At 36.7% G+C, this 13,426-nt stretch overlaps 1 protein-coding gene across 5 annotated transcripts in view; it reads left to right on the top strand.

The window, feature by feature from the left end:
* Positions 1-1,330: 1,330 nt before the first annotated feature.
* wu:fb13g09 (multidrug resistance-associated protein 5) overlaps positions 1,331-13,426 on the top strand; it is a 36,301-nt gene continuing 24,205 nt past the window's right edge. The window contains exons 1-3 of one of the 5 annotated variants that reach the window (XM_042419644.1): positions 1,359-1,445; positions 7,263-7,359; positions 8,293-8,378. In XM_042419644.1, coding sequence (XP_042275578.1) covers positions 8,323-8,378 — 56 coding nt within the window. In that variant the 5' untranslated portion in view covers positions 1,359-1,445; positions 7,263-7,359; positions 8,293-8,322. Of the gene's footprint in view, positions 1,446-7,262; positions 7,360-8,292; positions 8,379-12,105; positions 12,416-13,426 lie in introns of those variants that run through there. The other 4 variants (XM_042419645.1, XM_042419646.1, XM_042419647.1 and 1 more) reach the window with 4 other exon arrangements.

The following is a 13,426-nucleotide window of genomic DNA, read 5'->3' as shown; positions in this document are numbered from 1 at the left end:
GATATCAGAATAGTTCAATTGAACAGCCACAATCATCTGATTGACAGTTTGTGAACTACTGTATGTATGTAAAGTTTAGCAAAAAAAGAAAATAAGATTTTTTTTTTTTTTTTTAAATGTACATTCATCTTCCTTTTGACAATCAGAAACACCACACCTTTTAGCCTCAACACCACACAACATCTGATTGCACATCAAGAAAGAGTCATTGATTTGAATGATTCATAAATTTGAGTAAAGTTGAGATCTGCAGATTAAAATTTCACCCTCTTCTTCTTTATTGACATAAAAAACAGTTACGAATTCCCTCATCCATAAAGTGATCAAACAGAATATCAAAATTAATCTCACGGTGTGAGGAAGAAAAGTAAAGTGGGCGGAGTTAAGGTTCATATAAAGATTTTGAACAAAAAAACAGGCATTCATGGTTTTACAGTCTTTGAATTAGAGGAAAATCAAAAAGAATTAATGTCCTGTTTGACCTCCTTTGTGAAAACAAGACGTTCGGCTTTTTACCTGTAAATTTGCTTTTATGAATATTGGATTTAGCCAATAAATTAAAAGATTTGTAATATATAGCTAGTAATTAAATTTAGAGTTATCTTCTCGTATTTCAAACAGTACATGTTTCCAGGATAATATAAAATATTCATCAATATGGCTATTAATAAAGATACATGTTATTCACAAAAGAGCCAAAATAAGTCAACAGTAGAGGAGCTGCAACAACATGTACAACTGATATCAATATCTTTTCTGAATTTTTAAAAATATATCTTAGCGGGGTAAAATCTCATGTTATCAGATATTGATTAGGCAGGAGCCTTTTTCCATGTCTGGTTATTCACAAAGTGATTCCCATATGAGATCACATATGATGGTGTGATGATGTCTTCTTGAAAAGGTCAAGTCAGTTTTATTTGTACAGCACCGTTCATACACGGTCACGGTTCAAGCTGCTTAACATCAGCATAACTGATGAACATGATAAAATCACTTTAAGCAAAGTTTAAAAATAAACACACACACATAAATGAATAGGATATACTGTATATATATATATATATATAATGAATATATATCAATCTTAATGTTGTGTTAATATCCATATTATTGTTATTTTGTACTGTCCAAATATTTGGACAAATTGTATTTTGATGCTTTGGTAGCATTGTTCTTGAAACTTTCATGCCAATAAAGTCCAATGATTGAATTGCATTGATTAGGGTTCAGGTAAGAATATCAGGTCAGGTCACAGAGTCTAATGGGTCACCAAATACGGTGCAAAACCGGCTCCACTGTTGGTGACGTCACACCTCGCCACGTCTATACAGTCTATATGTGAATGTTTTTTTTTAAGAAAAAGAGTCAACTTCCTGGTGTCGACAGTAGCGTCAGGTGAGTCCAGACAGGTCAGCAGGCTCAGCTGAAGATCTGCTGGATGTGTAAGTAGCAGTAACTGTTTTCTAACATGTCAGCTGGTTTATGATGTGATGATACTGTAATACTGTAGTTAATGTTTACCGTGTTTACGAGCCACTCCCATTTATGGTCTTCACCTCTAGGTATGTGGGAATTTTCTGAGAGCTTGAGTTGTGACTTACTGTAGAGTTATGCAAATGTTTTCAAAAATAACAGAGGCCATTAAAATCACCTTTTTAATTTAAAAAAAAATGGCACGAAATGTGGTGCAGACGTTTGTGGTCATTAGACGATATATCTTGTTTTGTCAATGTCTTTAGTGAACTATAGCGCCACCTTTAGGTTAACATTTTGGTTCAGTGACATGTTTTTGTTTGTTTTTGCTGTTGATGTTGTTTTAAATTCCATTTTGAACATGTACAATTTCTCGAAGGAATATTCCTCAAAAATTAGAGCAGATTTAAAAAACAAACAAACAAACAAAAAGGCCACACTGTCAATGTAGGATGAATTAGACTAATGTGTGACATCTAAGCTCAAATGCATCTATCTCTTCTTCAAACAATGCTAATGAACAGCTGTCGAATTAAACATGGGGTGTCTGGATTGGGGTGGGGCAATCCAACAGGAAGTACCTGCAGTTAAGTCCAGTCAAAGGTCAGTGACAAACGATTTAGATGAAGATGAAGCAATGTTGCCGATTACTATCAGTGTGTTTATGATCAGGCATCAAAAGATGCTATAATATGGTGTCATATTTTTTTTAATGTCAGTCAATTCTTCATTGTCCCACTTCAGAAAATGTGGTTTGAAATGTGGGACATCATGGTTTTTCTAATGTGGGACAGTCATATGTGTTCTTAAATTGGTGAAATATGCATTTAATCACATTAAATGTGCCATACTAATAGTTATTCAGGGGTCTTATTCTTGTAATACTCACTATGCAGATTGCAAATATATATATATATATATATATATATATATATATATATATATACAATATATTATTACTAATATTAACACATAACTAACTAATATTAACATAATATAATACATTACCATAATATAACATTATAATTAGACTCCTGAAATGACCAAACATGTGCATGCACTTTTGTCTTGAGTGTATTGACCAGAGTTTTTATTTATTTCAAGTTTTTATTGTATGTAAGGTGATTTAGACCTGTTAGTCAGTGTCAGTGAGGAATGGCACATAATCTGGGACAATTTGGCACAAGAAACACGTTTATATTTGCCATTTTTTCTCCGAGTGTGATATCTACATTCTCTTTTCTGATATGAGTAGAAAACACTCTCAGAGATTTCAGAATGGTATTGAGTGTGGATATAATGTACTGCCTTTATATCAAAATATATTGCTGAAGTGCCAATCGCAAAAATTGTCCCACTTCACCCTAAAACAGATACATAAATAAAATAATAACTACATGTACATAATAAAAATAAATATACGTAAGGCAAAATATCTTTACATTCCAGCTGTCAATGTATTAAGTTTCAATTAGATTTCAATACTTAACATACTCATTGTACCATAAATCATTTATATATTGAGATATATTGGCCCATGTGGTGACAAAGATAATTAAATGAATGAATAAAAAAACACAGTCTTGGTCAAAACACCAGAAACTGTGACACATTATTTGTATTGTCTGGTGTGTGTCAGCTAATATTAGTAAAGAAGAAAAATAATTATTTAACTCATTTACTGAAACACAATTGTGAGGGTTTCTGATTTTTCCATTTACATGAAAGAATGTGATGTTTACCCATAATTATGATGATATTTGAGCAATTATCTTTGCATAGTAGAAGTTGGCATGCATTAAATGGCAGAGTGAAATGTTTGAACGGCTATTTTTGTACAAACATTACACCCTACACGATGAATTATAATAACTTTGATGATCTCATGACTTTCCATTTAGCGCCATCATCATGTCAACATTTCAGTTTGTCTAATACATTGTTTTATGACCTAATACCAACAAAACAAACACATTCCCATCAGCTGCAGTCGTATTTTATATTTAGTTTAGTGCTTATTAGCCAATATTTGCATGCAAACACACTACACTGAGATGTTGAACATGGCAAACATAATAGCTGCTGCTTAACATCAGTATGTTAGCATGTTAGCAGGCTGACGCTAAAAGCACCACTTTACTTTGTCCCTGGTATGACAGTAAATTGCAGGAAACAAAATATTAACTATTTTTGAAAACCATACAACAATGGGATGCCATTACTTTATTGTCTGTTACCTAGCAACAGTGTTCTCATGAATTAAACCATAACTTGACTTCCACATGTTAAAAGTACAACAACCTTTTAACCCATACATACTGTTCAGGTCAAATTTGACCCATTTCTACATTTGAGATCAGTAAAAACACACTAAACACCATTCTTTTAGCCTGAAATGTTATGACTTTTGACCCAGAATATACAAAAACGGAAATATGTCAACTTTTGCTTTTATGTTTGTGCAGCTAATGCACATTTCTGTGCATACTGTAGAGGGTGTTCTGGGTTAAATTTGATCCATATTTATTCAAAAATCAACATTCAAAAATGTTGCTCTGATGTTGCTCTGATGTTGCATTCTTCATATTGAACAACACTCATTGAAAATGTGTTATGATCTCCAGTTTTAGGTAACAAACAACCATAACATAGTGTGATTGTGAATGTTTTTCTCCATAAACAAATAGTGTAAACCCTAAAGAATACACTGTCTCTACTCTTTGAAAGCTTAATTAAGGATGACTGATGAGGTATTTATGGATGAAAAATACATTTGCGTTTCAGAAGTTTGGTAGAGAGACTAATTATGAGGGTCAGAATATGAACAGTATATAAGGGTTAAGAGCTGTGTCTGTTGATTTTAAGTTCTAGTGGGGAAAAAGCAATTAACACAGTTTTAACATCCAGCATACCTGAACACAGGGAGCACAAAATTAAAAAATGGTCAACATTTCAGTAACTACCAGCTTTATAATGGAAAATCTATAATCAGTTTGAAATCATCTTTTGATGCAGTTATTCTGTGGCTTTTTGGGCTTTTCTTTGTCTCTTTTCCTATAAATCTCCTTAGCAGTGATTACTGCTATCACATGCTAATTACCACTTATAATATTTGCTGATAATCATTAATTTATAAGAAAATAAAAGGAGACTTTCTGACTGCAGCCGTGGATGAACCACAAAGCTGATTCTGTCAGTGTCATTAAAACTGCATCAGTCTTTTCTTAATGTCTTTTGAGTCCTTGCTGCACAGCTTGATCAAGATCCTAAAGGATACAATGAAGCAAAATCAACAGTGACAGCCCCTGAGCTTTCGCTCAATGCATGACTGACCCTTTATTAAGCCTGATTGACTGTCAACTTGTAAGCTCTGTTCCTCAAGTTACTGTCAGGGATTTTGTGGTTCCTCCAGAGAAGCAGCAGCATCTCTAACAGGAAGAATAAAGACACCAAATCCGCTCAAACGAGCTGTATACATGGCTCATAATTTAAATCATGAGGCAAGCAGCTGAGTAGTAGGGTGTAGCTGCTGGGACATTTCTGCTTTCTCAGAATATGCCTGGCTGTGACATGAAAACTGAATTTATTTATTTCAAGTAGAGCTAAAGCTGTTAGTCTATTAATGATTAGTCAACAGAAAATTAATCTGCAACAATTTAAATAATAAGTAATTTTTTTCAGCAAAAAATTCACTGGTTGTAGCCTCTAAAATGTAAATATTTGCTTGTATCTTAGTCTTTTATGACTGTAAAATGGATATCTTTGAGTTTTGGACTGTTGGTCAAACAGAAAAGAATATTTGAATATGTCAACTTTGGCATTGTGATGCGCATTTTCACAATTATGTGACAATTTATAGACCAAATGAGCAAGTGATTAACTGAGAAGATAAATGAATAATTAAAATAATCGGTAGGTACAGCCCTAATTGGAAGTCAGTGTCACTGCACTTTATTTGAGTCTTAAATTGACTGTTTTGGCTATACCTGTCCTGACTGTCTTGAAGAAAGGCATTTGCAGTTTCCTCTAAGATGCATTCATGCGTCAAGGTTGTTACAAACATGGTGAAGCTGAAAATATTATGGAAAAGACTGAAGAATTTAGAAAGGGTTAGAAAGATCTTGAGATCGAATTAAACACAGCAGCACCAAAAACATAAAGTAAATACCTTTACTGAAAAAATACTGAGCATGGACAAACTGAGTTGGTCCATTCAAATGACACATTGTACTGCATTATGGCTTTCAGACTTTCACTTGAGTGCCTCGGTCCATTTGAATTCATCCTCCGCATCGTATTGATTACAATCCTGAGGTTATACATGCGGACACATAATCTCGCTCATGATGAAAGCGTCTACACCTTCACATTAAAATATTAAAAGTCTGCTTCATGTCGGTTTCCTCGCACACTCAAAGCCTACTACGTTTGCACCGCTCTCTTCAGTTGCATTATGTAAATGACAAGACCCGCATTCTAATAAATGCCAAGTAATTAGAATGTGCAATGCTACTGTCTGATTTATGAATATTAATGGAATTTGACAACTCGCCACGAAGAAACAAACAAGCTGTGCTCCGCATTTATCTGCTGGAACATTTAAGGTATAAAGGAGACTGGATTTGCAGAGAACACTGAGGTTTCTGTGAAATACTGTTGACAAATAGCTATTGGCGATGTACCTTACATCTATTTTGCTGTTTGGCGAAGTGTTTTTCTTAACTTGTGCGGATAGCTTGTCAAATGTTGGCATTGTAATGTCATATTTAGATGTTTCTGGTGCAGCTGCACTAGAGTTTAATGTAAGAAAATATCAATGCTTTTTGTCTCAGTCTCTTGGAAACAGAGCAGGATCCTTCTCGTAGACTCACCATTTGGCACCTATATCTAACAATCACTATCATAGAAGAGGCAGAGAAACCAATGTGTTTCTGACAGAGGCCTCAATAGGCCATAAATAATGGAAATGCCTACCCTACAGCAAAGTTCACAGCATGGTGAGGGACTATATGATGATATTGTGTATTGAGGACTGTGCAAAGTGAAAAATTCCAAATGTAGCAGTGAAAGGACCGAGTCAACAGCTCAAGTCTATTTTGTGTAAATTTCAGGTGTCTGGAGCTACGGATTGAGTAATCACTCACAAACTCACTGTGGAGAATACTACATAGTTCAGTTGAGAGTTTAGAAATAGCTTTTTCTCAGAGTACGGCCATCAGTGACAACATACTGTAGCCTTTCTAAATCATGTAATACTGATAGAAAAGAGAAGAAAAAAAGTGAGTTTGGTGATCCTGCTGTGCTTCAGACTCAACTATGGCTTGGCAGTTATCATAACTGTCCTAGGAGGTTGATAGCGAGGTCCAGATTCTGAGCATTGATTGCAGTTCAGCAAATTTCTCAGTTCAGTAAAGTGAGACGCTGTCGATGATTTTCTTCACTATTTCGTGTATTGCTTCTTTCTGTCAGTCAGTGGTGCAGAGAAAGCCGCCCGTGAGATTGCACCACTGTATTAAGTCACACTGAATACAGATGCAAGAAAAGAAGAAGCAGAGACGATAAACTGTTGAAATTCTTTTTTATATTTGCTGACAAGTACTGCAACTATGCGGTAACCACTTGATATAACATAATTAGTCTTCTGTCTCTCATATTCTTATCAATTCATGGTGCAGTTAATCACTTTGTACAAAAGCCTTTAGCAAGTAGTATGCTTTATCGTTTTGTATAAACTTTGCCTCATAAATACATCTCTGGAATTTATTTTCTTCTATTTGTTTAATTAGGGCTGAAGCAGAGACACTGGCCATACAGCCTGTTCATCAGTGCGCAGTAGCGCTGACAGATTGGCCTCAAGACGATTGAAATCCCATCAAACCCTCTGTAGGTTTGTGCACAGCAAAGATTTAATTATGTTGTTCAAAGTGGATGTTGCACATCCTGAGGACATGTTATTTGCTAAAACTGTGATGTTAATAGCAGGAAATCTTGAGATCTATGGCATTAAGTAAAAGCTGCTGGTTTGAAAGTGAGTTTCAGTTGCTTTTTCATTATGTGAATTTGATTAATTGGAATTGAGTCCTTATTTATGTCCTTGTGAGTGTGTGTGTGTGTGTGTGTGTGTGTGTGTGTGTGTGTGTGTGTGTGTGTGTGTGTGTGTGTGTGTGTGTGTGTGTGTGTGTGTGTGTGTGTTTAATGAATTTCTTTGAATACTTACTTCAAGAGACCCTGGTACACATTTTGAGGTCCAATCAGCAGTCCTTGTAGCACCACCATCAGTCTGAAGTCCAAAACTTTGGCCTGTAACTTCCCCGTTTCTTGAGCTCATTTTTCGAGTTTAGTTCAGCAAATCGTTTTTGTGTTTTTGTCAAAAATCGTTTCTTTACTTTTCCACAAAATTAAATCAATTATCCCAGATCAGAAGCATGTTTTGCCTCATTACACTGAAATTTATTTGGAACTGAAGACGAATAGAGAAGGAGGTCAGCCTGTTTTTCTGCACTGTTTTATCTAATCATGAATCACAACTACTCGAGAGAGACGAGTCCTCTCGGTACCAACCTGTTTTGTTGTAAACACACTTACAACAAAACCCTCTGGTGTCATCACCAGGGCAATATTGACAGATACTACTTCTTTTCTCTTTTTTTCAAGTCACATGTACTTGTATTCAAGAGGATGTTTGTGCTCCAAAGCCATAGCCTGATGAAGGTGACTTCAGTTGTATGATAATGGTTTGGTTTAAGTTGGTTTAAGGAACCTGTTTCAAGATGCTGACACATACTCCATCCTGCTAAATTTCATGATAATTTGCAGTAAAACAAAGGCGTGGTGGGCAGAACCTACATGTTGCTTGTGCAGAGCACAGGACTGGTGATCCAAGGACGACAGATTCACCACCGGTGAGCATTAAATCCTATAAAAATTATATAGTCTGAATAAAGACTGCACACATTATTAACAACTTTGTGTGAAAACAAGCCTCAGTGCACCTGCATGCAGTTTACTGAGCCAGTTGTTCTTTTGCTTGCTGTTAAGTTGCAGCTGTATTGTTGTTCTGAGTCGTGTTGTGCACGGCCTTTGGCCCATAAGGAGGTCTCAGTGTAGCTGTTTGTGTAACCAGTTGGGCTCAGGGTCTTAATCATTTATGCGAGAACAACTTCAAGTCACTGTAGAGAGAGTTTACAGTTTATTTGGCAGATATTGCTTCAGTCTAACTCATCCATGCTCCTGTCAACAGAGTAAACAAAGCATGGTTAGGATGGTGAAAGTCTCACAGCCAGTGACAGCATTTCTATTTGTACCAGCAGCACAGCTTGATAATTGCAGTCTACCACAACATCTAAAGCGCCTCTGTCTGCTTCGGAGTTTCTGTTTGTTTTTGTTTATGGCGTCCTAATTGTGACTCCTTGTCCTCTGTTGGTTAAGCTGTGCCAATTAGGATTCGATTAACGTGTTATAAGTAGCACTCAGCATTAATTGATTAATTTAGATGTAAACACGATTGCAGCTGGTGACAAGTAAAAGAATGAAGGTGGTCTTTCAAATCTCACTTAGGAACATTTAGTGAAATATGATATATACAATATTCATACAGCTTACTCACACTGCCTCTTTTAGACTGGTAGGTGTATATAGTGGTGCTTTGTGTGAGTTTACTATCATGACACTCAAAAACAAACACGCCCACGCTGTCACTCACAAACATCTCCACGTGATTCCCTGTAATGATCTGAATTATACCGTAAATTATGCATAAGCATGTGTTGTAGCCAAACAGTACTCTGTCATAATATCAATTAACTTCAGTGGTTAGTCGGATATGTGAATAAACTCGTTAAGGTGTTGATGGACAACAGCTGCAACTGCAAACTCATTTTACTTTTAAATGAGTGTGTCTATTTTTAAGTAATTAATTAATCATTTAGTCTAAAAAAAAAAGTGACAGCTACCAATTACAAGTTAGTTTGATCAAAAGCCACCCCCAAATATTCATTTTATCAGGATATATAAATGAGAAAGGCAACTACCTCTTAGCATATTGCAAAACTGTGACCAGCATGAATATTCTCACTAAGAAACTAAATACTAAAATAGTTAATTATCATAATTGGAATCAGTCCATTACTGTTGAATGATGTTTAATTGATTCATCAACTGTTTACACTATGGAATACACTTTTTATAAAAGGTTGAAGGCTCCCTTTACACCCTCAGGAGTGGAGAAGCCAGAGTTTGTTTACCTGAAGGCTTACAGCCAAATAAAGTATTGTAGAAAGACCAAGGCCTAATCGCAAGTCCCCCCTAATCCCTAAACCCTGAACCCTCACAGTCTTAATTGACATCACTTGGTAAATGCTTAAATGCGAGAGGCTGCAAGTGCTCGAAATGGTCTAAATAGGAATGGGACAGCACTTTCTTCATGGCCAAGGCACTTCAATACTTTATTGCCATATGTAATAACCATTTAAAGCTCAAATTATGTATTTAATGTAACATGCAAGAGACATTTGTTACACATATCAACATGATTGATTGGAATTTGTCTTACTGGGCTCACTCAAACAAAAACAGAAAAACAGTAACACCACTCACTCATAAAGCACATAATACATTAAACAAAGTATAAAACAGATACAGAAAACATATCCAAGCCATAAAATAATCACGTGTATGACATTCAAGTAAGGGACCGACTGTCTGATTTAAACGTCTTCCAGGCTCTCGCCTTACAGAGTGGACGAAAGGTAACAGCGTCATTAAGAAAAAATAAAAATAAATGGTTGATGAATGTGTGTAATATAACCTCTACTTGCATTCCTCTGATTTCATGTGTTGTTATTTACCATCTTAAATCCTTGTTAATATAGTGTTTCTTTGTAAATTTAGGCATACCAGCACACCCACTATGCCAGGCCGAACACACATGTGCCAGTTTGTTTACTGTTTTTTTTTTTTAAACGCTCCCGGGCTTCCCCTGGTAACCCCATATTTAACGCTGATTTAACGTCACAACGCTATGAACTGTGGGTAATTCCCTCAGGCAAAGTCTGCAGAGATGCAGATTTACAGAATGTGTGCATAAAGGGCTCAAAATGTCTGCCGGAGAGCCCTCCTGCACTTGATGATTTTACAGTGGGACAGCCCTAAGCCCTCACGGATTTAGCGGGAACGCGCCTTAAAGTCTGTGAGTCCATGAGTGTGGACACTGGGATTGGGCCTAAGGCCCAAGATTTGTCCCTCCATGGAAAAAAAACCCCTTTCCAGTCTCTTAAAGTGAGAATACTTTCTCATGCACAGTGACATCCGCCTCTCTCTCTGTTTGCCATGCAAATACTTCTTTTAAGTGGTAGAAGAAGTATTCAGATCATGATTCAGATCCTTTACTTAAATTAAATAAATAAAATACAAAAGACCCTCAAGTACAAGTCCTTGATTTAAAATTTTACTTAAATAAAAGTACAGTAATATAAGAATAGTTTTAAGTAATTTTCAGCAAAATTTACTTTAAATATCAAAAGTATAAGTACTCATTAGGCAGACGGCCTCTTTCAGAGTGTTATATTATTATATACAGTGTGTTATATTGTTGGAGTTGCTATTACTGATCATTAACATATAAGCTGCATTTTCATGTTGTACCTGGATGAGTTGGTAACATTTTTTACTGTTTTTGGTGGCCTCATATCTAGAAGTTGCTGGGCGATATGGACAAAATATTGACCAAATACCTTGATATCGATATTGCGCCAATATTGTAGGGATGACTATTGGTGCTTTCACAAAATATTTACACAATGAGATTTTTGATAAATAATCATCAGTAATGTGGATATAATGACTAAGCAGGTAAAGTCAAATAAGTAAGTTCAGAAAATTACATCACTTTACTGTAATGCAGCCTTTGAAACCAGGAAAAGACATATCATGATATTACAATATCCAAAATCTAAGACGATATCTAGTCTCATATCACGATATCAATATAATATCGAGATATCGGCCATCCCTAATATCTTATCTTATGAGCTGGTCATATGTTGTGTATGTACAATCTTCATACGCAAAGTAACTAATAGCTGTCTAATAAATATAGTGGAGTAAAAAGTACATTATTTGACATGTAATGTGTAGTAGATGTAAAAAAATAGTAGACGGTTTACCTAAAAATGTACAGTATATGAGTTTATGTATAAAGTGACCAATCAGGTACCTAAAACAAGTTGTTTTTCATAAGAATGAGTCATCAAAACACCTGGAAGATCTTATGAGAGGGAAAGGTACCGGCAAACATTGATATAATTTACTTTTTTTTCATGTTTGCTCGTTTAACTACGATTTTAATATATTTTATAACGTTTTGAGACTCTAAAAAAAGTAAAATAAAGACATTACTAAAAACACAGTAGTAACACAGTAGTAAAGGCAGAGTTACTTATCACGTTTATAATCTTAAAAGGATGGTGGCCAATCACATGTCAGTGCGATCCGGCGTCGGTACCACCACAACCCCCCCCACCACCACCACCACCTCCCGACTCCATGGTCCCGCCCCTGTCTCGCGCGTGTACTACCTCATCATAATTCCCGTTACTACGGTGACTGTTCAGCACCGTCACCGGTTGGCGGAGCCGCTATGACGTCAGTGTTATCGGGAATTCCTCTCCCCTGTAGGACTCCGCGCCCCGAGCTTCGCTGGAAGGAAGCGGCACGTACTGTATACACGTGAGGCGTCAAGTTTGCCCGTGTTCCCTGCCTACCGTGTTTTCATCCGCCGCTGAAAGAAGACGTGCCTCCGCGCGCTCGTGCAGAAGTAGTTCAGGTTTGATGGCAGAGCTTAGAGAAGAGGCAACATGGTCAGCTGCGTTTCCTGCTCATAAACACAAGCTCTGAAGTCTGTACCGCCGCTGAGGTGACCCGAGCGAGACCCGACGTGAATGTAAGTGAGCTGTGAATGAAAAACTTCAGTCAGCTGCATTTTTAGCTGTTTAACTTGTCAGCACAACACTGATAGTAATAGAAGTATTAGCTTCATGGTGATGAGACAAAGTGATGGTGATTATCGCCATATCTAGCAATAGTTTGAAAACTAGGCAAAAGTTTTTTTTAATTGTCAATTAATGTGATGTTCTTTAACAGCCCTTTGATTCAAGAATGACCCAAAGGACAGAAATGGGGGTGAATTAATTAGTAAATGTCTTGTACTCAGTGACCTTTTCATAACTGTTTTGTTTGGAGAAGCAGTATTGATTATGTGGTGGAAACACTGATATTTGACAAGGTCAGCTACAAATGCAGGTGAAACAAAAACATCCGTGTCTTTGACATTTGCCAAAGTTTACCTTTTGGTAATGTAGGTCAGTCCTTTGTGTACCATAACTGTATTTATTAACTTTCCCTGCCCTAATTGCGAGCTTTGTTTACATGTGTCTCTTTCCTGTATCAGCTGGTATGTAAACTTTTCTCGAGGACAGTTATCAGTGCACCTACTAACCTTCTCGGTGTTTTCGGACAAGTTGAGCCCGTAAACATAGCTTTTATTTGCAGTTCTTGGAATGCAGGGCTGCAGGGTTCTCGACTATAATGAATGACAAGCGGTCTTTCTCTAAAAATAGCGCTGAAAAAGTTCACAGCCACAGGACAAACTTCACATGATATGGGCACACGTTGCTGCAGAGGGATACACAAAAACATCTTTTCATGCTTTTTCTCAACCCCAGTTGATGGTTCCCATCCCACTTTTACATTGAAAGTGAGTATTTGTTGCAGCGCATTTCTCAGCAGAACTTACTGCGTTAATTTCTGTTATGTGACTCTGCCGCTGCCCCTACAATCTGTGTTGAATCTCATTGTTTACAACAATCTCGGGACAGTCGACCTGCACCGCACACTGAGTCTGGCTGACCTTGTCCCGGAGCTTTGCCATAGAGGGGATCAGTGACAGTGTGCG

This window comes from Thunnus maccoyii, chromosome 8, assembly GCF_910596095.1.
Source record: "Thunnus maccoyii chromosome 8, fThuMac1.1, whole genome shotgun sequence".
NCBI classification, from domain to species: Eukaryota; Metazoa; Chordata; class Actinopteri; order Scombriformes; family Scombridae; genus Thunnus; species Thunnus maccoyii.
This window is presented reverse-complemented; position numbering and strand designations above follow the sequence as displayed.